Here is a 25997-nt window from a genome sequence, read left to right on the forward strand (position 1 = left end):
GTCCTGGTTGCATTTCTTGCTTCTTTAAATTCCAATTGTTTAACTTTTGCATTGCAGAAAGAGGAAGACAATGTGGGAATCAGGAACAGTCTAAAGAAGCCTCAAACATCGTATTTGCAACCAGGCTTGGCACCAGGACAACAATATAATGTGTCTCTTTACGTTGTGAAGAATCAAACCAGAGGACCTGGCCTCTCCAGGGTAGTAACAACAAGTAAGTAGCAACTGAATGTGATCAGGCATTAGTCTGACTGATTTGGTGAGTTGCTTCTCTTTTTTTGTTGCGAGAAGAAAATAGATACCCTGGGAAGGTGAGCAAGCAGCAATGCTGAGAGAAAGCTAGAATGGATGGCATTTGCAGTGGATGACTGTAGCAACTGTCAAAACTGATAGCTGCTGCAATCTTCAAGGGGCTTCTAACCAAAGGATGAGCAAGGCCATCAACAAAAGCATAATGAAGTACTCTATATCCAAACACCAACACAAGCATTACACTGGAAAACATTTTAACACTAAAGACTACTTAGATGATTTGAATCTGTTTTTCCCAATACTGTAGAGACTGCAATTGCAGAATACTGAAAAATCAGTACAGTCGCTCTTTCCATAGCGAGGAAATGAGATGCCAAGGTCTGACAGCAAACACTAGAGCCTGTGTATCTGAAGAAGTGTGCATGCACACGAAAGCTCATACCAAAATAAAAACTTAGTTGGTCTTTAAGGTGCTACTGAAGGAATTTTTTTTTTTTTTTGCTTCGACTCAGACAAACACGCCTACCTACCTGTAACTAGAACTAGAGCCTGTGCTGTGAGAGGGAAGGGAGAAAGCAAACCAGTCAACCAGCCTCTTCCTCTTAACTTCCACTGCTGGGAAAGGGCCCGTGCAACAAGAGCTTCTTCTTCTCACCAGACACCCTGCCCCTCAACAGCTGCAGAACACTCCAGATAGCCCAATGCAGCCTTGGGCAATATGAGACTGTCTTTATCTGACTCAGTCAAAGCCTAAGCATGCCCAAAAGCAGTTCATTTTAGGATTCAGGAGTTGGATAACTGGTGTATAATCTTAGTTAAAGGGCCTGTTACCTTTTCTGTTCACATTGGTGTCTTCTGTGCAGCAAAGTTTCAAGCTGGAGGACTTAGAATTACAGAACCATAGAACTGTAGGCTTGGGAGGTACATCAATGGTCATCTAATCCAACCCCCTGCAACACAAGAATAATATTTAAAGAATCATTGATAGATAGCCATCAAAACTTTGTTTGAAAATCTCAAGTGAAGGAGAGTCCATGACTTCCCATGGTAGTCCATTCCATTGTCAAACAGCTCTTACCACCTGAATTTCCCCCCCTAATGTTTAGTCAGAATCTCCTTTTTTGTAATATGAATCCATTTGTTCAGATCCAACCCTCTGGTTATGGACCTTCAAATATTTGAAGATGGCTATCACATCACCACTCTGAACATACCCAGCTCCTTTCTTTCTTTAAAGAAAGCTCCTCAAGTCTTTCCTGATCCTCTGGGGAATCTCTGGTCCACCCATTGGTCAGGTTTCACCCGCTGGTCAGGAATCTCCTTAGAGCTCAGGAAACAAGATGAGGGATCTGGTCCCAGGTCCACATGGGAAGAACCAAGCCTCCTCCTTGGAACTCCTGTAGTAGGAGCACTTGGCACATGAAGATGCTTGGTCTGGGCCATGACAGCCAAGGAGCAAGTCATGGGAATTGAAACCTAATAATAATAATAATAATAATAATAATAATAATAATAATAATAATAATAATTTATTATTTATACCCCGCCCATCTGGCTGGGTTTCCCAGCCACTCTGGGCGGCTTCCAACAGAAAAATAGAACACAGTAATCTATTAAACATTAAAAGCCTCCCTGAACAGGGCTGCCTTCAGATGTCTTCTAAAAGTCTGGTAGTTGTTTTCCTCTTTGACATCTGTTGGGAGGGCGTTCCACGGGGCAGGCGCCACTACCGAGAAGGCCCTCTGCCTAGTTCCCTGCAACTTGGCTTCTCGCAACGAGGGAACCGCCAGAAGGCCCTCGGTGCTGGACCTCAGTGTCCGGGCAGAATGATGGAGGTGGAGACGCTCCTTCAGGTATACTGGACCGAGGCCATTTAGGGCTTTCTCACCTTTCTCACATGTCCTCCCTCCTCACCTCTAGAATGTAGTGGGCAGCAACTGGAAAGATATGCCCCACAGAGGACCTTAAAGTTCATAAATAGCAACACCTTAGAGATCCCAGGCCCTAAAGAAGTCAGATTAGCCTCAACCAGAGCCAGCGCCTTTTCAGCATTGGCTCCGGCCTGGTGGAACTGTCTCATGACCCCAGGGCCCTGCAGGATTTGATTTCTTTCCACAGGGCCTGTAAGACAGTTTTTTTCTGCCTGGTCTTTGGCCTGGAATCAACTTGATCCTTCCCCCCCCCCCCTTTTCCTTTTTTTGATGAGGCTGCATTTTAATTTTAATGTTGTATTTAATCTTGTTTTTAAGCGGTATTTTAATTAATAGTTTTATATTCGGTGTTAGCCGCCCTGAGCCCGGTCTTGGCTGGGGGGGGGGGATATAAATAAAATTTATTATTATTATTATTATTATTATTATTATTATTATTATTATTATTTATTATGCTTCTCAGAACTTCAGTCTCCTAACCTCTCACATAGTGTGGGCTGCATCTAACCGGATGACTACTCATTTCATGGGGGGGGGGGAGACTAATTGAAAGGCTAGGGCTGGGGGCCCACTGACAGCCCGATTCCAAATGTCCCACAAGAACTGGGAGCCAACACTGTTGGGGAGACTAGTAACATAATATTGACACACATTGGGAGAGGAAAAAGAAGAGTACAATGGAACAGTGGAGGATGTAGAGCCATCGAAAAAAACTATCTCTCTGCATTTCTGTTGGGTCACCTTCCTGCTGTGTCTAGATTCTTACAGCAGTAAAGAGGAAGAATAAAGGCACTTTATGTCACTGCAGCTCTCGCTGCCGCTGCAAAAAGAATATGGATGTCCCCAGAGGGTTAGTGAGTGGGCAACAGTATCGAAGCGGGGGGGGGGCTCTCTCTGTATGTGCCTGTAGCAACTGTCAGATCGAATAGCTGCTCACCACATGTGGAAAACATTTTATCAAGTTTTATATGTTTTATTAGATACAGAGAAAGTCAGAAAATGTGGTAAATTAACTAGCCAAGTAATTAATTAATTAAATGAAAATGAAGACTGCTTTGAGATGGAGATGTATGGTCTCTGCACACACCCCACCCCAGAGAATTTTTGCAATTCATTCAAATTTATTTTTGCACCCTTTAAAAAAACCTATTCATGAAGGAGTTGTACGGTATCCAAATATTCTAGATCCCTGCCTCATCCTCTTTTCGTACTCAACAGAGCTTGATGCACCCAGCCAGATTGAGGCAAATGATGTTACAGACACTACAGCACTGATCACATGGTTTAAACCATTGGCTGAGATTGATGATGTTGAGCTGACTTTTGGGCCCAAGGATGTCCCGGGAGACCGAACGACCATCGACCTCTCCAAGGATGATAGCCAATACTCTATTGGGAATCTGAAACCACACACCGAATATGAGGTGACACTAGTGTCACGACGTGGGGATATGGAGAGTGACCCTGTGACGGAAACCTTTGTCACAGGTAAGAAGTGGTCAGAGTTCTCCTTCCTACTTACCCAGCTACCTACCATGGTTTCCAGCGTGGCTTCAATGGATGCAATGGTGTCCTTGAATGATAACTTTGGTGCCCGTAGACCCACGGAGCTCCCTCTCACTCAATGCCCTTTTGGTCATGAAGTGGGGAGGAATTTACCTTTTTTCATCCCTTGGGAACTGCATAGAGCTGGGGGAGGAAGTTGGAAGACAGACACACTTTCCCACTTCCCTTTTCAGCTCTATGTGCTTGTCAAGTCTTGTATTAATTGTACTGGATCTGACTTTCTCCCAGATCACTTGGAAAAGCAAAGTGTATGATCAGAGCAAATTGACAAACCACAAGCTACAAGTTGGGACCAGGCTGGTCTTCCCTTCTTGGAGTTCTTGCCTGAATAGTAGCTGATGACTTTTGCTCCTTGGGCCAATGGATGGGACCAGAATGTTCTTTTCCATTACCTGCTTCTACAGTTCTAGTTCAAGAACTCCAACAGGTAGTTGGAGCAGGGTGTCCTTTTCTGGCAAAGCAGCAGCAGCTGCTTCAGCCAATGGATGGGTCCAGGCTAGTCTCTTTCTTGCCATGATGTTTTTCCTGGGAGACAAGGGGAGCAGTGGGTCTTGGTCTATTGGCTGATTGCAGAGGCCAGTGCGTGTTGCCCTTGAGCTCTGCAAGCTCAGAGCAGACTTCTACTATGCACCAAATCCATTGCTTTTAAAACTATCTACTTTTCGATAATTAATTCAATCCTTTTTTTTTTACTTTTCTGACAACAAATACCTGCCTTGGTACCATGGTGCACTGCAGAACATTATGAAGCAGTCCACGAAGCACATTCAGTGTACTAGTGGAGCATCACTGTTGCTCCACATGAACTCCAGATGTGCACCAAAGCTCACCCAAAGTGCATCCGGAGACACACTTCTCTGGAAATGCTTGGGAGTACTGGGAACGCTGGTGTGCCACCACATTGAGGAATCTCTTGAGAATCTTCTGAGGAACACCAAGGCACCCTGGGATTTAATCCAGAAATCGCTGCTGTATCACAAGGGTGGGGAACTTGTAGTCCTGCAGTCTGTGGATGTTGCTGAATGCCAATCCTTTTCAGCACCAACCAGCATGGCTAATGGTTAGTGTTCACTGGGATTGTAGTGTAGCAACACTCGAAGGGCTACAGGTTTCCTATCTATGCTAACATACCAAGGTTGAAAGTATTGGATTGTATCCAACTAAGTTCTACTCAGGGTAGACCCATTGAAATGAATGAACCTGTTAGTCATGTCCATTAAAGCCAGGCATCCCCAAACTTCGGCCCTCCAGATGTTTTGGACTACCATTCCCATCATCTCTGACCACTGGGTCCTGTTAGCTAGGGATCATGGGAGTTGTAGGCCAAAACATCTGGAGGGCCGCAGTTTGGGGATGCCTGATTAAAGCCAATGAGTCTACTGTGAGTTGGCTTGGGATTGGACAGAAGCCATTGTGCTGTTAGAGAGAGTTCATAAATGAATCAAATCTGAACAGAGCAGAAGGAAGTTTGCCCATCACTAATGGGGAACATGTCCTAACATTTGTTAAGCCCAAAGCTTCAACTGCAGTTCTGCATACCCAAACTTTAACAGTTAACCATCTTCCTTCTTCTGCCCAGAACTGGATGCTCCAAAAAATCTGAAACGCCTGTCTCAGACAGATAGCACCATCACCCTGGAATGGAAGAACAGCCAGGCAACACCTGAAGCTTACAGAATTAAGTATGCCCCCATTTCTGGTGGAGATCATGCTGAAGTCACAGTACCCAGAAGTGACCAAGCCACAACCAAAGCTACACTCACAGGTATGGCTCATCTGAAAGGTAGTCAAGTTACTGTTGGACCAAATGTCTATATAAGTTGCATGGCCTCAAGCTTTGAATTGCATTCTTAAGACTACAAATCTTATCATGCAGGGCTAGTTATAAGACTGCAAATCCTATCATGCTGTGGCATTCACAATTTATTGATCTTTTTTGTTGAACATAATTAAGAGGGGGACACTTTATTGACTGACACAGAGATGGCAGAACATATATGTTTGATATAAAAGACAAATGATTGCACTTTTAAATCTTCACCACTATGGTTATATTCCTTTGAAAATGTATACTTGTTTAATACATTAATTAATAGATTAAAGAACATGTAATTAATTGAAACTTCTTTAATCAAATGGCAACATGAACAAAGAGCTATTTCTGTTGTTGTTGTTGTTTAGGTCTCAGGCCAGGAACAGAATATGGCATTGGAGTGACAGCTGTGAAGCAGGACAAAGAGAGCTCTCCTTCCACTATTAATGCTGGAACTGGTAGGAAAATGTCTCATCTTCTTTATACTGTAATAGGAAACAAATTGCCTTCCAGGAATCCCAGGGCTGTGGATTGTATGTGTAGCCAGGCTTCAGTGCCCTCTTCAGACACAGAAAGGAATAGCAACAGTGATCGATTAGCAGAACAAAGCCTTTGGATTGTCCAGAGTTGATATAAATACTTTATCTTTCCCAGCTTAAGATACTGATGCCTGGGTTCCTGAGCCACAGAATACATTATGCAGGTCTCGATTCAAGTATTGTCACCCAGGGCTGCAGCCTGACCCTGACAGTCTCCATTAAACACTCAGTATTACAGCAGTTCGAAAGCACGTCAAAATGCAAGTGCAGTAGATAAATAGGAACCGCTACAGCCGGAAGGTAAACAGCGCTTCCATGTGCTGCTCTGGTTTGCCAGAAGCGGCTTTGTCATGCTGGCCACATGACCCTGGAAGCTTTAGAAGGCATCTTAAGGCAGCCCTGTTTAGGAAAGCTTTTAATGTTTGGTGGATTTCTGTATTTTGGTGTTTTGTTGGAAGCCACCCAGAGTGGCTGGGGGAACCCGGCCAGATGGGTGGGGTATAAATAATAAATAATTATTATTATTATTATATGCCTGCTCTCTCGGCCAATAATGCGAGATGAGCGCGCAACCCCAGAGTCGGTCACGACTGGACCTAATGGTCAGGGGTCCCTTTACCTTTTTATTACAGGAGTGAGGAAGCTTTTCCAGCTCAAGGGATGCTTCCCCTCAGAGGCATCCCGTTTAGAGATGCACGCCAGTAGTGGGTGGGGCCAGAGGCAAAAAGTGAGCAAAGCAAAGGATGGGATTCTAACCTTCATAAACTAGGCTCCGTTCCAGCTTTGCAGAAGCGAGAGGTTTCTAAACACACACACACACCACCCCTCACCATCCTCCACCCAGGGAAGAAAGGGGAATAATCACAATTCAATGTCACATACGATTGAGGCAAAAGCACTTGAAGAAGTCACAGGGCAGTGCTGCTGAGGGATGGGCCTTGGGGAGGATGTGTGGCCTGGGGAGGAGTCCTGTGAGCTGGACTTGGGGGCCACATCTGGCCCCTGGGCCCTGGAAAAGTAAGGGGAGCCAGTGAAAATAGGAATCATTATAAATATTATTCTCATTTATTTTTTCTCTAATGGGCTGGCAGTTAGTGGGACTGTAGACCATCGCCACAGCCCACTTAAACTGGGACTTGGGCGTATAGTTGGGGTTCCCTTCTTATGATATTGGTTTCCAAAGCTCTTTGAAACCCACATTTTCCCCGTTTGTATATAACCCTAAGCCAAACAGTGGTATGGTGCAAATAAGCAAATGTGCAGGCTTCCAGAGAGAAGATCATGCCTCCCTGTTCACTTCGCTGTTGTTGTTTAGTCGTTTAGTCCTGTCCGACTCTTCGTGACCCCATGGACTAGAACACGCCAGGCACTCCTGTCTTGCACTGCCTCCCGCAGTTTGGTCAAACTCATGTTCGTAGCTTCGAGAACACTGTCCAACCATCTCGTCCTCTGTCATCCCCTTCTCCTAGTGCCCTCCATCTTTCCCAACATCAGGGTCTTTTCCAGGGAGTCTTCTCTTCTCATGAGGTGGCCAAAGTATTGGAGCCTCAGCTTCACGATCTGTCCTTCCAGTGAGCACTCAGGGCTGATTTCCTTCAGAATGGAGAGGTTTGATCTTCTTGCAGTCCATGGGACTCTCAAGAGTCTCCTCCAGCACCATAATTCGCTGTTATGCTTAGCTAAACTGTGCTTTTGCTTAGAGGGTCATTCAAACCTGGGCTTGTGCTTTAACTCTCTCCACAAGCTGTAAACTATGGAGCAAACCTGTATGAGCTCATGGTCTGTTTGGAGACAGCTAAATTTTATTGTATTTTAATCTTTGCTGGAGTACAAATAATAAATTTATTATTATTATTATTATTATTATTATTATTATTATTATTATTATTATTATTTCCTGACTCAAAGTTTGGATGACATGCTGAGCCAAACCATGGCTTAGTTTGGCACAGTACAGCACCAAAATGGCTGGGGAGAAGTAAATTGGCTTCATTCTACTGTCAGGGAGCCTACGTGTTTGCTTATTACATACAAAGCAGGTCAGTGTTTTTGTTGGATGCACTATGCATTCACATAGGAAGTGCTGAATTACCTTGGGCACCAGGTGAATTAACATTCAGAATATCCCACATACTTTCACAAATGATTTTTCTGCACTCTTAAGAGTACAACTCACATAATCTAGATTAGAACCAGTCCCTTTCAAGCACAAAGCTCCCAGGACTGAACTAGACCAGTGATTTCAAAAAATGGATAAATACCGTGCCAACGTTCTGCGGATATATGTACACTTCAAAATTGCAGAGAGAGCTTGCTAGGCTCTATCATGCATAAAGCCACGTAAATTTGGAGCACACTGCACTCTTTCCTCCTGAATCAGCAAATTTCTAATTGGCACTTTGCCTGTCCTGGAAAAGAGAGGGGAGTCAGAAAACTGGTATGTGGGTAGGGCTGTTTTACCTCCCTCTTGAAGCCACTTCTGAAGAGGACATTGGCATGGACTAAAAAGTTTCTTTCAAATCACTAATAGTGGTGGTCAACCAGTGGTTGTCACTAGGCCAGGTCTGAACTACAGGGAATCTGCTCTCCACTGTATCTTATATCAGAAAATGTGTCCCAAAAGTGCATACAAAATTTCAACCAAGCAACAGGATCTGTCTGAGGGTTTGCAGAGGCAACGCTGTTTGATCAATTCACAACTTCATCACAGGGCAGGGATGGGGAACCCTTTTCAGCCTGAGGGCCACATTCCTTTCTGAGCAACCTTTTGAGGGCCACAGGTCTATGGAGTTGGGGCCAGATACAGAAGTGCGTTGAACAGCAAATGTAAATGCCACCATTATACAGTTTCTAGACACACCCACATGCCCCTCCATATCCTCCATGTACGCAGTCTAATAACTGCATTATTAGATAATATTAGATAAGCCATCTACAGGTTTACCACTCTCATCAGCCCATCACCCATTCCCACCCACCCCCACCACCCTCTGTATATATATAGGGTCTGACACTTCTGTTTCTAGTGTATCTGAAGAAGTGTGCATGCACACGAAAGCTCATACCAAAATATAAACTTAGTTGGTCTTTAAGGTGCTACTGAAGGAATTTTTTTATTTTGCATTATTAGAGTTCAAGGAAGACACATTCTCACCAGGCAGAAAGACTCAAGGAGTTTGTGAAGCAAGACTAGTGAGGGGTGTGCCCTGGGAAGTGTCCCCCAAATCTACAATTCTTTTATTTCTCTTTGCACACAGATCTGGATCATCCCAAGGACTTGGAAGTCACTGATCCTACCGAGACAACTCTCACTTTGCGGTGGAAAATACCCCGGGCTAAAATTGATCGCTATCGCCTTACTTACATGACCCCTGATGGGAGGAAGAATGAAATGGCGATTCCTGCCGATAGCACATCTCACATTCTAAGGTCCCTAGATGCTGGGACAGAGTACACCATCAACCTTGTGGCAGAGAAGGGCAGGCACAAGAGCAAGCCTGCAACAGTGGTTGGCTCTACTGGTACGTGCCTTTGTGTTTGCATCTCCCCAAACAGGATATTGGATTGCACAATGGTTTCCAGCCCATGGCTGAGGGCCTGAAGCCAAGAGCCCCTTGTACCCTGACCCTTTGGCTCTGACCCTTCAGTTCATGCCTCCAACCAAATTGTAGGCTTAAATTCCTATAGGGTGTGCATACAGCAGACTCAGGCAGCCCCACTTCTCTCTTGCTCCAGCTTATGTTTGCATCATTTTAATGTTTCTAGAGTTCCAGTGGGCAGGCACATGTGCTTTGACCCCCAAAGATGAGCCCTGTAATATGCCTCTTTTGCAAAGGATGGAACCAGGACACTGTGCTGTTATTTGCATGAAGATGCAAGTTGCCACATTAAATCGTCTTCTAGATTGACTTGGGACAGGTTAGGGACAGACTGAACTTAGCCCCCCTAGTCCCCTTGCAGAGCTACAGTTCCTAGAGTGGTCTAACAATCAACCTCTCTCTTCACTGGGAAGTCTGGGGCTGGTAGCTTTGGGGGAAGCTATGACTGTTTAACATGGTGCTATAGTGCTCTAAATGTGTGATGTGAATATGGCCCTTGTCATGCAAAAAAGCTCATTCACTGGGAGAGAAACCATCAAAGGCACAAGCTTACATCTGATTAATGCTTGCAGCCATGAATATGATAAGAGCATCTTCTTTCTAGGAAAAAGCTTTTCAGGAATGAGTTTCCCAGCCAGTCTTTAGCTCAGTTTTGGTGGTCTGTGAAGCTAAAGAAGTAACAAGATCAAAGTTTCCTTCTGCACATATTTACAAGATGTGCATTGATATTCAGATTAGTGTCTGGATGTTAATGAAATCCCCATTGTTCCTTTTATGTTTCAGCAATAAAAAAATAGAGTTCTTTGATGGTGGGGGACTGGCATGGGCAGCTCGTTCACACCATATGGAAGGTTTTTTCTTCACCCCTATAGTCCCATCTGGTTTTGAAAACCCAGGACAGTGAAATGCAGATGTTCCCCAATTTAGCACATGCTCCACATTGAGTACTTAGGGACCACAAGGAAGGGAAAGGGCTTTCTTCTAGATTCTCCTATCCAATACTGATCATTTGAAAATTTCAAAGCAGTTTATTTTAACCATCTATCAAGGCAAAACTCTAAAAATGTGCATGCTATAAATAACTGGAATCTCTCCACATGAAATATTTTTTTGGATACGTAAAGGTCTATTGTGGAAAGGGATGGTGGGAGGATATTCATTGCTCTCATCTTGCCTAGTTTTATTATCTGTCAACCTCTATATGAGGAAGGTCCAGATTCTGAGGGGTATTCCCATTCCTGCTCAGTGGTAGGGCACCTGATTTGCATGCAGAGGACTGCAGATTCAACCCCTGGTGTCTCTAGCTAGGGCTGGGAAAGACTCCTGCCTGAAACCCTGGACAGCCAGTGCCAGTGTGTAAACTATACAGAGCTAAATTGAGCAATTGTATAAGGCAGCTTCCTGTCTTCCAGGGAAGGGCTGTAGCTCTGTGGTAGAGCACATGCTTTGCAAGTAGAAATTCCCAGGTTCAATCCCCCAGCATTTCCAGGTAGGGCTTTAAGAGACTCTGGCCTGAAACCCTGGAGAACTGTTGCCAGTCAATAGGTTGTATTGAACTGGGAGCATGCCCATTCAGATCAAGGAATCCAAGTTAGTCATGCTCATAAATTTCAATAGGTCTACTCTGAATAGGACTTATATTGGTCACAACCCTATGTAGACAATACTGAGTTAGATGGGCCAAAGGTCTGACACAGTAAAAGGCAGCTTCCCGTGTTCCATATTCTTCTAGGGACTGTATAAACGAGGTCTGAGCAAAAGTTGTATAAACAAGTGAGCTCAGATGTCCAGATCTGGACATTTCTGGCATCAAAGCCTAAACCCCCTAGGGTTTTCTTGTTTTTTATTTATCAGTGACCATCAGCCCAGAGTTATTTCTTCCCCACCCACCTCTTTCTGCAGGACAGGGGTGCCAACTATAAGGGGCTCTGGGTGCCTGAGCAACCACACCGCAGGGCCCCTGACTCAACTTTCAGTGCCTTATGAAGCACCAGAGGTCATGTCTAAGGCCTCGTGAGACCTCAGAGATGCTGTCTTAGGCCTTGTGAGGTCTTGGAACCTGACCTCCGGTGCCACAGGAAGTCGGGTTCCAAGGCTGGGATGTGTGTGTGACGTCATGACGTCACATCGCAATGTGACATCATGATGTCACATGCACTGGGCACCCATAACCTGGAGCCCAGGTTGGTTCTGCTGCTGCTAGGGTCCCTCTGTGGAAGTGCTGATAAGTACAGTTCTTGCATCAAAGTTCTGCTAGCCACTGTTCTGTCTCCCTCTGCCCCCAAGTGAAGTTGTCCTTGTCCCATTATATAAGCACCAGGAGGACCATTCAAACAAGGGCCCAGAAGGATGCTGGGATGTGATTCAAGGAAATGATTGTTCCCTTATTATTCTCCCTTGATTGCCTAATGTGGGCAAGGAATCTTCCATCTTGAGCCAAATCATACAAGACATGTTGCTTCACCCCTTCTGCTATTAAATGACATTGAGTCCCTTTGTACTCCTTTAGCATCAGGCAGCTTGAGTAACCCAGGCCTGGCCTTCTAAACTGGCTTCTGTGATTCTTAAGTTGATGTCCCCCAGGAACAACCCATGGAAGCAAAGACTGGGGCCATTTGAGAGCATTCCTCCAAAGCAAAACATGAGTGGGCTTTTAGGAGCTGCAGCCGATGTCAGTCACACTCTGGAAAATAAGAAACATTAATAACTTAGGTACATTGATTTTAGTGTGTCTACTCTGAGCAGAACTTAGTTGGATTTGTTTTGTGGGATTTGGGTCCTAGAAAAAGAAATGGTATGAATACTTCCAAGGCCCTGATCCAGATTACGTTAGATGGTCTCAAATCCCACTGTAACAACAGGGATTTAAGTTGCATTTCCTCCTTGAAGCTCAGGGTGACACACATTCCCTGCCCGCCAATGTTGTCTTCACAATATCCCTGTGAGGTAGGGTAGACTTAGCTTCATAGTGGCCTATGTCCACTCACATCAATAGCTGCAGTTTAGGATTTGAACCTGAGTCTCCCCCACCCTTTTTCTGGCATGCCAATCACTAGGACACACTGACTCTCCTTCTGGTTAACTCCTTCTGCTCAAGAACCACAGACAGACTGAAGTATAGTTCCATTTGAGACAAAGACAAAGTTCTACTTGTTTTCATTAACATCAATAAAACTGCTTCATACTCTTTACCTCCCTCAGCAGCAGGAAGTTCCTACCCCATTTTAAAGGGCTAGCTGATTCCTGGGACAAAGAAAACCACTGCATCTAGGCCCTGTGCTGTCAATACTGACTAGCAGCCACTCCAAGAGGTTTCAGGTCCATCTCTTTAGATAGTAAAGAAGACAGATTTACCCCACTGTCAGCATCCAGGAAAGCATTCCAATCTGGTATGATTTAGGGAGATAGGAAGCTGCCCTAAAGTGAAGCAGACCATTGGTCGATCTAGCACACTATTGTCCCAGTTGCCTGGTAATAGCTGTCCAGACACAGGACACATTCATTGCCCTACCTGGGGATGTTCGGGGTTGAATCTGGGACCTTCTGCATGAAAGGCAGATGTTCTCCAGCTGAGCTATGGCTGGAGTAACAGTGAAGGATCACATTAAAATTCCTTATAGCATTCATATTCTCAATATGAACAATATGAACCATATATAGAAATGGCAGCAGCAGAAGCTGGAGGCTTTGCTTAGAGTATAATAAATAAAGGAATTTCATTTTTGGAAGGAATGTTTATAGCCAGATATCTGTTGTCCATCCAAGAAGCTCTTAACTCAAGAGTGTATTTATTCTTTTCTTAATCTACCTGCTATGTCTGGCTACTGTCGCCTCAACTAGGCCTCTATATTTCCCATATTTATTATATTTCTACCCCATTCTTCCTTTTAGAGAGCTCAAAATAGTTACATGTAGCTCCCAGTTCAAACTCATGCCTGCTTTGCTTTGGCAATGTTATAGAAACAGATCGTGCACTGGGTTGTTACTAGGATGGGGAAGAAACTGGATTCAGTTTGCATTTAAAGATAAACCTGCCAAATTCACACATGAAATGATGCATATCTGAAACAGATAAGTTCACCCTTCTATAATCAGATACAGCATTGTTGAACTGGGAATGTACATTTGCCAAAGCATCTTGCCTCGCCTTGAAATGCCCTGCCGTATTTGTTGTGCTTGGAATTCCCTTTCCCTTTTCCTAGTTGGGTTGCCTCATTTCTCTCTCTGAGGGAATGCACAGAATTAGTGACCAGGGCTGGTGCTGTCAGTTGGCATGGTCAGGCATTGGCTGAGGACCCACACTCCAGAAGCGGGTCCACTGACAAGCCCCACCCTCAGACTTGCTTGTTAGCTTCCCTGTTGTAATCTGCTTGTTTAACCACCTCTTTTCTGGCTCAAACCACAGTGGTGGTGGTGAGAAGGAGCAACAGATGCCACTGTCTGCTTTCTCATTGGCTCGCCACCTGTCAAACAAGCAGGTGATACTAATGATGAAGTAGTAGAGCAGCTGGTGGGAACGAAGGACCTGCATCCAAGTAAATTTTACTCAGAATAGACCCATTGAAATTAATGTGCCTAATGTTTGTCATCTCCATTGATTTTAATGGATACTCTGAATATGACTAACATGAGACACAACCCACAGTGAGAAGGCAGAGTCAGTGAGTAAAGGAAAGGCATAGAGGGTGGCTGGCCTAAGGGCCCTCCAAAAGCTGGAGCAAGCACTGAAGGTCATTTATCTTCAAATAATGCACAATACCCAGGGGGTGCCATTAGCATGAAAGGTCTTCCCATCCACTACCTGCACTCTCAAATTTACCTCATTCATTCCTGCATTCCTGCAATAGCTTTGGGGGAGCATATATTGAATTGTTAATGGTTTACTGTAAAGCAGCAGGCTGTATGTGTGTGTCTTGCAAAATGAATTTCAGGTCCCTGAATTGCCGTTTTAGATCCTACAGCTTAATATTTTTGCTTGCTAGAAAGCTATAGCTTTACTGAGGCTATCAAGGTTTGTGGGTGGCTTCGCTGATGTTTGCTTCCTCAGCTGTGTTCCTGAATCTCCTTTGGAAATCTTATTCCCAGGTTGTCTTCTAGGACAGATAGCTCCTGAAGTGTGTGTATATAAGTGAAAGGGAGATGGGCTCATAAATATGTAACCAGGTAGAAATGTAACTCATTATCATGAAAGCTTCAAGACAGGCGGCACCTCATCACTCCTTTGCTTTCTTTCTTTGACCTTCAAATCTGATTAACCAATTTGGCTCTCTGTCCTTTATATCTAGAAGAAGAGCCTGAGCTGGGGAATTTATCAGTCTCAGAGGTTCACTGGGATGGATTCCAGCTCACCTGGACGGCAGGAGAAGGGGCCTTTGAGAACTTTGTCATGCAGGTGCAGGAGCCTAACCAGCCAGAAAATGGACATAATATCACCATCCCAGGCTATTTGCGATTTGCGAATCTTACTGGCCTCCTGCCAAGCACTCTTTACACTATCACTCTCTATGGTGTGACTCGGGGCTACAGAACCAAGCCCCTTTCAGTTGAATCCATGACAGGTATCTTTTCTTCTTCTTCATCTGCTCACCTGCTTCAGCCACCTTTTCTTGCTTTGTTGCTTCTTTCCTTTGCAGAAAGAGAGAGAATGGCATCTGCTCAACCCTGCATTGTTTCCCTCCCTCCCTAATGATGAGCAAATCTCCTGTAGGTTGACTATTTCATTTCATGGTAACCTGTGGAACCACTTTCTGGAGAGCTACCAATTTACATGCTACTTGCTTCCCTGCTATTTTCATCTTGAAAAAACAACAGAGACAGGGGTTTATCCGTTGTGATGCATTCCTTATTTGAAGAACATCCCTAGCAGAATATTGAGGAACTGAGTGAAAGGAACTGAGGCTTGGCTGTAGATTAAAGTAATCTTCCAGTCTGAAAACCATAGTCCTAAATCTATAGGGTTTGGTAACTGGCATGTCACTCATGCTCAAAGGCATTTTCCTTTGCATTAAATTTCTTTTATAACCATCTGTCTTCTGAAGATCTCCAGGCAGCATAATATGCCTCTTCTTCCACTCCATATGCTATCAGCTCAGTACAGTATTTACAAAGTTTCTTTGCAAAGTGTTTCAAAAATGTGCAGCTATTTCCTGAGTTTTCTCCCAGCTTAGTTGTGTGTGTGTGTGTGTGTGTGTGTGTGTGTGTGTGTGTGTGTGAGAGAGAGAGAGAGAGAGAGAGAGAGAGAGAGAGAGAGATTGCACCTAAATCCTAGAGTAATTCAACCCTCCGATCTAACCAATATTATTGCAACTTTCCCCTCTAGAGTTGTGCATAGGAGAAGACTCAAAATCATTCCTAGGGAGCTGCTCTGCATTCTGCTTCCGCGCATGGGGGCCTTGATTATCTTAGACATCTATTTTGCATTGGCTTTTAGTTTCTTTCCTTATTTGCTTGCTTGAGCTGGTCTCTCCCCATTTCATCTCCTGCGTTATTCAGCTCGGGACTTGAAGTCCAATAGAACAGACTTTGAACTTTCAGTTAAAATCAAAATTAAAATCAAATCCAATGTTGTTTCCCTTCTTCAGTGATGAAGCCCGAAGTCAGCAACTTAACAGTTTGGGGCATCACCCCTGAAGGCTTCAATCTCTCCTGGATGACCACCAAAGGAAACTTCGAGAGCTTTATCATTGAAATTATTGATTCCAACAGGTTGCTGGAACCCATGGAATACAACATCTCAGGCCATTTAAAGGCTGCTCATATCTCAGGGCTGTCCCCTAAAACTAATTTCATTATCTACCTCTATGGAGTTACTCGTGGTTTCCGTACTCAGGCATTAAGCACTACAGCTACTACAGGTATATGATCCTACCTCATGTATATCATGTGTTATTCAGTTTCTTTTTCAAGATCGTCCTTAACCTCAGCACAATTTACTCTTTCACACTTCCTATTGCTTTCTGATGAATTGCAGAAATGGACAACCAAAATTGTAAGTGTGCAGAAGTGTTCCCTTATATGAAAAGATATTTGGAGCTTTCTTCATAGGCTTTTTTTTTTCAGAGGGAGAAGGGGCGATAAAGAGGAAAATTAACTATTTGTATATGCCACTTTTAAAGTCTTTGTTTAACTATGAAAGAGGTAATGATGGCCACCAACTCAGATGGCTTTAAAAGAGGAGTACACAATTTCATGGGGGGTAAGACTATCATGAGGCACAATGGCTACGTTCTCCCTCTAGTCTGTATACCTCTGAATACCAGTCGCTGGGAATCACAGATTGCGATAACATGATGGTGGACTATGGTAGGCCTTTGGCTTTAATCCAATAGAACTCTTCTTACAATTTTGTAACAGAGATACGTTTTTCTTCCTCTCTTATAAACACTGAAAGTAGGGGTTATCTGGTGAAGATGGCTGGTGGCAGATTTAGGACCAATAATAATAATTCACTCAATGCCTATTTAAATTATGGGACTTTGCTGTGTATGCAGCAGATATTTTATTATGTTCCATGAAGAGCAGCAGCCATTATTTCTAGAAGTGTAGAACGCATCCACTTTAAGGGGGAAATGAGAATAGAAATGCTTGTTAGTCCATCACAATATCCTATTTTGATGGACTTGGGAAATTTCTAAGTAGATTTTCTAAGGTATATTATACTTTCCATTGATCCTCCAAAAAGTCATGGGGAAGAGAATGGAAAGTGTGCTGAATATATGTAGCCACATCTAGCATCTTCTGTAGCCCCTTGGTTAGTTATACATGTGAAGAACTAATGAGTGTAACACCAAATCCCTGTTCCCAGGGAACTCTGGGAATTGTAGCTCTGTGAAGACAAAAGAGGTCTCTTAACAATTCTTGGCACCCTTGACCTGTTAAAAAAAATGTGTAGGGCAGGTGGGGCCTTAATCTTAACAATAAGCAAGTCTCCACCCACCACAGTTTCACAAAAAAATACGAAATTTCCCATTATACATATAATATTATACACATACTATACCCCCCAGATTTACTAAAGATTTACTGAAGTGACCTGCACATAAATCGATAGACGCAGCGACACAAATAACTCTATAAAACAGTCTCAGCCAGCACATTCTATGTGGGACTAGTAGTCCAACAAAACCTGGAGAGCACCATGTTGGTATCAAAATGCATATGTTTCAATATACTTATAAGAGTATCCTGAGGAAATAGAGTACAGCACGAGGATTGACATTTTATGGGTATTATCACAAATATATGTATGCATATTTGCATAAATGTATTTTAAAACATAATTTTGCATATAATTTTCCAGACCTATTTTTTAATAAAAACAACAACAACCCAACAGTGCACATAGTTTAGACAGGAGTAGGTTCTCAATACAAGAGGCAGTTCAATGTGAGAAAAGCCCGTGGGTTAGAATTCTGTGTATATATCTCTTTAAAATTGATTCATTTTCCAGTCCTAGTCGTCTCAATGCTACCTATTGCTTTCCCGTCTTTTTGCCATTGTATAAATTGGACAACCAAAAAGCACCCTTTAAAGGTTGCTGTAAATGTTATCTCTACTCAGAGTTAGACCCAGTGACTAACTTAAGTCCATTAAATTCAGTGGATCTATGCTCAGTAGGATTTAGCTGGATACAACCCAAAGTCTACAGGTAGGATTCCACTGGGCATGTTTCTTCTGCATCATTGTATTCCACTTTGGAGTTTTGCCCATGTTGATTCCAATGTGTTTTTTCCTCATAGTAACTGCACATCTCCTTAGCAAACTCACAGTTTCAGATACTTCCTCTGACGGCCTGTCCCTCATGTGGGAAGCGCAGGACGTTGCCTTTGACCATTTCCTCTTAGATGTTAGAAACACCAACAACCAGTCTCTGGACTCCCAGCAGCACACGGTGCCGGGGGACTTTCGGAGCTTTGTCCTCATCAATCTCAGACCGAACTCTAATTATACCCTCCAGCTTCATGGCATGGTTGATGGGCAAAGTAGCCAGACCTTGACAACATGGGCTACCACAGGTATATCACCTCCAAGGTTTGCCTTTTCTCTTATTCCTTTTACTCATAAGTGCAGTTCCCCCAAATATGATATTTTCCTTCCTGCCTTAATTTAGAAAGGGTGCTTATTTCTCAGAACCGGAGTAAACCTGAAAGGAGGACAATATTGTTACAACTCTTGTGTCCCAACAATTAAGGACTTCTTCTATATATGCACACATGCTAATCTACATCACATATGTGTATGTATGTGTGTGTGCTACTTACAACATACATATATGCATATATAAATATATGTGTATGTACTTGTTCCAGCTGACATTTTTCTGGAGCATCACAGCATCTGATCTCCCATCGCTGACCATCATTGCACTTCTTCTGTCTTTCTTCTTCATGCCTTGATGTTTTCATCATGAGTCCTTGCTATCCCACAGTTCTTGTCTTCCTGAGAGATAGATCTTTGCATGCCACCTTGCTTTATGATGGCACATATCAATGTTCTGCTGTTGGACCTAGAAGACACCTCAGTTACTTATATTTTCAGTATTGCAATGTATCAACCAAAGAGAGGTGGGAAGCTGCATGGTTGGTACCAATACCATTATACATATCAAGAGTCACATCTGCCTGGCATCTCTGCGTATATTATTATGCTGAGTCAATAGCTGGAATGGAAAAGCAAAGCCCATCTCTTTATTGAGCTTCCAGCCCAAGAGTACAGTCACTTCTACCAATCATCCTTGATTGTGGTTGGGTTGATAACATACCTTCCACAAGATGCCAGCGTTTTTTGCTAACAAGGGCACCTCCAGGATAACCAAGATCCTACTGTATGTCTTGCCTGACAGGATTCTTTCATTTTGCATTGCATGCAGGAGCCCTTAAGTTCCAAGGGCTATGCCTGATCTGACCAGAAAAGCATGCTTTGACAATGTCCAAATGGTAGAGAAATGCAGGGGAAACTATTTCAAACTTGCATGTTAAGTCTGGTGGTGTTATATCTGTCTTCTGTGTTGCTGTACATTCCACCATCTTCAGGGGATCATGAGATCACATTGAGCTTACTTCTTTAAAGGCACGTGAGCATTACAAAACCATGCCAGCACTGCTTTGTCACCATATGGCAGCATGAGGGCAGTTCTAGCATGAGTCCTTAATTGGGGTCAGTTAGGTTTCACGCATGCAGCAAGCAGTGCTGAGGCAAGCACAGCTTCCTGGGAGCTGGCCCCTGCTTCAGTTCTACTTTGGTCCCTGCTCACACCCATTTTTCTCCCTTCCATTCCCGAGGCAAAAAATAAAACATCTTATCTTGGGGAAAGAGAAGGGAGACTTATTGGGGGGCTCTCCTAGATGAGCAGAACATCCATTGATGCAAGTTATGTCATTTTTAGACTCTGGACTTAAATGTTTTGTGCCAGGGTGGGGAACCTTACATGTTGTTGATTAAGTGATGCACCTTCTATTTTCTCTACCACCACATGGCTGCCAACCAGTAATGCTTTTCTCTCTCCACTTTTTGTGTTCCCTTTTTCTTCAGAGGTCGAACCACAGCTGGGCATGCTTACACTCACAAATGCTAAGGCCAACACATTCAACCTCTCCTGGACCACAAGAGATGGGCCTTTTGCAAAGTTGGCTGTAAATGTTAGAGATCCCCATTTGTTCCAGGAGTCTCAGAAGCTTTCGGTGTCAGGGGAGGCTCATGACACTCTCGTCTCAGGCTCAGTAGATTATACTGATTATGACATTAACATTCAGGGCACAACCACAGGCGGGAGACACACTGAGTCTCTCATCTCTTTGTTGATGACAGGTACCCATTTATAAGACATTGGGTGTTTGTTCCCCCACCCCCTTTCCATTCTCCTCCTATTTGGATTAAATGAATTGGCAATTATAATTGCAGCATTTTTTCCATGTACTGCCTATCCCATATCTAGGAATGTTGAGGGATTACAGCTTTGTGGAGCAAAGTTGATTGACTTTCAATTGAGGGTTGCCTGTTTGTTTGTTTTAAACCAAACAGCAGTAGGCAATAGACAGTACTAAATTTATATTACCATGTGTCTGGAGAAGAAAACATTGACAGTTAATATGATCTCCATCTTCGTGTAATTATAGCCATGAGCTCTTGGACTGCCTTGGAGGGTGGTAAATTCTCCTTTGCCAGAGATTTTAGACAGATATTGTTGGGCTCAAATTGCCATCAATCCCAGCCAACATGGCCACTTGTCAGGGATGATGTCTAGCAACATCTAAAGAGCTACTGGTTCCACAATTACTTAGAAGCAAGTTCCATTGACCAAACTGAGGCTTACTTCTGAGTAAACACACTGAAGTTTGTCTACCACCCTCATAGTTCAGTGTTTCCCAAACTTGGGTCTCCAGCTGTTTTTGGACTACAATTCTCATCATCCCCAGCTAGAAGGACCAGTGGTCAGGGATGGTGGGAACTGTAGTCCAAAAACAGCTGGAGACCCAAGTTTGGGAAACACTGCCATAGATCTTAGAAGGCACTGAAGAGCTTCCATAGTCTTGGTTATGACTAGGACAGGTCCATGCAGGTATTGATGGGTCTTCTAATAACCTGGTCTCAAACTGCAGCATAACCCTTTTTGCAGCTAACATAGACCACATCATGCAGCTTGACTGTGCTACCCATGAAGATATTGGATTGTACCCAAACTAAGTTCTATTCAGAGTAGACCCAAATTATCCATTTCATTGTTTTCAACAGGTCTATACTGAGTAGGACTGGCATTGGATATAGCCCACTGAGTGATGGATATGCATGTATGGATCTACCTTGAAAACTATATACAAATCTTTCAACATTAATACTACACTGTAATAATTGTTAGTTTCCCCTGCTCCCCCATGGAGACCTGTGGTTTATATCAAGTTACACACACTGTCTTTTCTAACTTTTTTTTTCTCCTTTGTGTTTTTCACACCTTCCCCTTTTTTCAGAGCCTTTGCCCCCACTGGAAAACCTCACTGTCTCAGGCATTAATCCATATGGCTTTACAGTGTCCTGGATGGCATCAGAGAATGCCTTTGACAGCTTTCTAATAATCGTGGTGGATTCTGGCAAACTGCTGGACCCCCAGGAGTTCCTCCTCTCAGGAGCCCAGCGTCAGCTGACACTTAGAGGGCTCATAACTGGCATTGGCTATGAGGTTGTGCTTTATGGTTTTGCTCATGGTCGCCAAACTAGGCCCTTAAGTGTTGTTGCTCTAACAGGTATTTTAATGCAACTGGAATGTTCTCTTCCTCTAATGCACACTTTCTTCATCCTTACTTGGGACACTTTTTTTCAATGCCTCATTTGGTGACCAACCATGGTTTTCCCTCATCACTGGCTACTGACACATCCACTAACATGACTCCCATACTTCTCTTTCTTGGATGCTCTATTTTTCCTGTCTCTTGGAGAACCAAACTGAGAAAACCAACAGATGTTGATTTGTTCAGATGTCTTTGACATCCAAAGAGGGAGTTTCAATGTATCCTCATTGATTGAATCCTTGTTTATGTATTCTACTTCTCTTCCCTTTTTTATTTATTCTACTTTTGGGAAAGCAGATTACATGAGGTACACAGCAAAAGAAGAATTCTCCTATCCAAACACTGATCAGGCTCACAGATATGATTAACTTCAAGAAAACTTGAGTGTTAAACTCCCTATGGGCTAGGTCATTCTGCAAAATGATGACAGGGACAATACCAGCAGTGAACATTATGGCCTACCAAGTATTCTGAAGGGTTGTTGTTGTTGTTTAGTTGTTTAGTCGTGTCTGACTCTTCGTGACCCCATGGCCAGAGCACGCCAGGCACTCCTGTCTTCCACTGAAGGGTACCCCACATCTAAACCGATCAATATATCCATTTAACTAAACTGAGCCCCACCACCATATTGTCTCCACTGGAAAGCTTCAGCAGTGGCTTTGAACAAGGATTTAAATCAGTGTTAGAAACTTACTCCTGAAGGAAGAATAATCTTAATGCTTGGAACATTTTTCAGTAGTACTCCAGGACTCCTTAAAACACCTCTTCTCCATGATAGCCCGGTCTATTTTCTTCATACAAGAGGATCTGCAATGATGGCAAATATGATCTAAGTTTGCATACATAGCTGAGCTTTCATATTCCTTGTAAGCCAAGGTATCCAGCTTCATTGGAATCCTATTGGGAAAGATTTTACTTAATTGATTAATATATTGCCTTTCTTCCATGGACCTCAACACAGCACAGCATACTGTACATAGGATTCCTAGGCAATCTCCCATCTAGGCACTAAATAGACCTAGACTGGTTTTGAGCTGCAGCCAGGTTGTTGTAGCTTGTGCCTTCACTCTCAAGTAGCAAACTCCTAGTTCAAGAGTATGACCTAGTCCTCTATAAATAATTTGTCCTGCCCTCTCAAGACCAAAAGAAAAGGAATGGAAGTAGACACAGCACTGGGATGGGTGGAGACCCTTCCCTACCATCAGATTGATCATTTAATGGATAGACAGGAGTAATATTCCCTCTCTTCAGCTGATCTGCTTTGGTCAGCTGATGAGGGGGATGTCTGCCTGTGTATGTCCTTTGTATGTGCATGTGAGAGTGTGTCGGGATCATACCCATCACTGCATTGCCCCACCATCCTCAGTCCGCACTTAGGTAGCACCCACCTGCCTATCTTCTTTTCTTGCAACCAGTCCAGGGGGGTTCAGTGTTTTAGTCTCAGTGTTGCCCATTGAGAACCCTGCAGAAAGCTCTTGACTGTGTGTGTGTGTGTGTGTGTGTGTGTGTGTTTAATCCTTTTTTTAAAAATCACCAAATTAATTCAATTCCTAGCCGTGAAACTAAGGGTTTTTCCAATCCTTAGCAGCATTCTTTGACACCCACCCATATTTACTTGTAGCCTTTTTGTTCCCTCTCTCCACCTCTCTTTCATTATCTCAGAATATCTTGCTAAGTAAATACAGCTCCGGAAGGTGGAAGAAAATTGATGCTACAGCATGCATGGCTAAACAGTGATACAGCTTTATTTAGTTCCTTCCACTTGTAAAAGTGAAGCAAGTGCACTGCTGCATCAGACCAAAAGTCCATATATCCAAGTTATCTCTTTCCACTAGTGGGCAGCTAGATGGGGTTGGGAACTATTATGCCCCCAAAGGAACTAATTCCAGTTCAGATATGTCCCTTTACAAAATGAGCTAGTTCAGTTCATGTTCAGTTCACAGTTCCATCTAAGTTCATCCAAAGTAACCCTCAGCAAAAAAGAGGGGGGGGGATCAGTATTCCCAAGCTGCTGAACTGAAGTATTCAATATATTTTAGACTAAGAACAACACACAATTGAATGTGAGTTGTAGGTGTTTTTCTCTTTGACATCTGGTGGGAGGGCGTTCCACAGGGCGGGTGCTACTACCGAGAAGGCCCTCTGCCTGGTTCTCTGTATGGATAGGGCAGAAGGGGTGGTTCAATAAGACAGTCCCCCACCACCCTCAACTATCCCCACCTGCCTGCCTTCTTGATTATTACCAGTCTTAGTGTTAGCCTTGCAGAACTCAGCAGTGAGGAGTTTGGGAACAAAACTGAAGTAAGTTGACTCAGCATATAATTGGCTTCACTGATAGCCTCCTCGTCTTCTGTGCCACCAGCCACCACCGGATCAGGGGAGCAGGACTAAAGGGGCTACAAACTTATTATAATTTGTGAATTGGAAGAATAGGTTGTTTCGTTCAAAGGCGTGCTTTGATGTGAACCCGGGAAAACGACAATATTCAGATAATTTACAGTGGCTTTGCTTTTAATGACTTTCTTTAAAAAAAATGAGCAGAAAAATAGGAGATTCTGATGGAAGACAGAGAACGAATGAACATCATGCTTACTACCAGCATGTTTTAATATTGCATGGCAGGGGGAGATGGTGAGTGATAATGCCGTGCTGCTTTGGGGGTCCTTGACGAGTGATTACACCTACACCCACATATTTTGATAAGAATGTGTCTTGCTCATAATCTCTGAATGCATTTCCCCCCTTTTTTTGGATAGCGGATTGTTTCCACTTCTTTGAATTTGTGACGGCAACATTTACATCATACGCTAATCTGACTTGGGGCAAATCTCCTTGGAGTTTCCTCCTTTTTCTTCTTTTAAAGGAAATTAAAAATCTCATTTCTCCCTCTCCTGCTTTCTCTCTTTCTCTTTCTCTCCCTCTTGCACTTTCAGAAGCAGAACCTGAAGTGGACAACCTTCTTGTGTCAGATGCAACCCCTGATGGCTTTCGTCTGTCTTGGACGGCAGATGATGGAGCCTTTGACAGTTTTGTTCTTAAAATAAGGGACACCAATATGGTATCAGACCCTCTGGAACTAATTGTACCAGGCCATGAACGCACCCAAGATATAATAGGGCTGAAAGAAGGCACGGGATATTACATTGATCTCTATGGAGTTACCAGTGGACAACGTTCCCAACCTGTAAATACAATCGCTACAACAGGTATTGTTTGGATAAAGTGTGGCAAGGATGAGAAAGGCATGATCCACTCACCTGCATATGTGTGCATGTGTCTTTCACATTTGTACCTTTCTCCTTGACACGCTACATTTCCATATGCAGGGCCTTGTTTCTTTATTTTTTAAGATGGAGCATCCCATCACGTGAGCCCAACTGTCATTCTGAACTAAGGAGTATTATCCAGTGTTAGTCCTACTCAGAGCAGAGGCTTTGGAACTGATGGGCATGAGTAATTTAAGTACATTAATTCCAAAGGATAAAATTTAGCTGCAAGCAATGCTAGCTTTCCATACCATAAAAAAGTGGAAAGTGCAAAAATTGGTGTAACATCTGTGGAATCCTTGCTGGAACATGCATCCATCACTGGTCAGTAGGTCTTCACACAGACCAACTCATGCAAAGAGGAAAGCTATTTCAAATTGGCTTTACTTGTTAAGCATGGGAAACTGTCCTGTACCAACTCAGACCATGGTCCATCTACTCAGTATTGTCTTCACCAGAGTTGAGGAACCTCTGGCTCAGGGGCCACATTCAACCCACCAGGCCTCCCCAACTGACCCACAAGATCATTTTCCTGCAACCATGCCCACTTGGACCACACCTGATGTCATAGGGAGTTCAATCCTGTTTTATCACTATCTCTCCCCCACTCCATAGGCCAGCTTCTAACAGGTGGGAAGGAACACCTACAAGTCAATCACTCACTGTTTAGGGAGGCTTTTAATGTTTAATCAATTATTTTATTTTTCTGTTGGAAGCCGCCCAGAGTGGCTGGGGAAACCCAGCCAGATG

At 43.5% G+C, this 25997-nt stretch overlaps 1 protein-coding gene across 6 annotated transcripts in view; it reads left to right on the plus strand.

The window, feature by feature from the left end:
- TNC (tenascin C) overlaps positions 1-25997 on the plus strand; it is an 87631-nt gene that overhangs the window by 40133 nt on the left and 21501 nt on the right. Inside the window, exons 6-16 of one of the 6 annotated variants that reach the window (XM_035112807.2) lie at positions 58-214; positions 3402-3671; positions 5329-5514; positions 5931-6020; positions 9359-9622; positions 14986-15258; positions 16282-16554; positions 18439-18714; positions 20231-20506; positions 21664-21936; positions 24915-25187. In XM_035112807.2, coding sequence (XP_034968698.2) covers positions 58-214; positions 3402-3671; positions 5329-5514; positions 5931-6020; positions 9359-9622; positions 14986-15258; positions 16282-16554; positions 18439-18714; positions 20231-20506; positions 21664-21936; positions 24915-25187 — 2611 coding nt within the window. The remainder of the gene's footprint in view (positions 1-57; positions 215-3401; positions 3672-5328; positions 5515-5930; positions 6021-9358; positions 9623-14985; positions 15259-16281; positions 16555-18438; positions 18715-20230; positions 20507-21663; positions 21937-24914; positions 25188-25997) is intronic. The other 5 variants (XM_035112808.2, XM_035112809.2, XM_035112810.2 and 2 more) reach the window with 5 other exon arrangements.

Source organism: Zootoca vivipara, chromosome Z (genome assembly GCF_963506605.1).
Source record: "Zootoca vivipara chromosome Z, rZooViv1.1, whole genome shotgun sequence".
Lineage (NCBI taxonomy): Eukaryota > Metazoa > Chordata > Lepidosauria > Squamata > Lacertidae > Zootoca > Zootoca vivipara.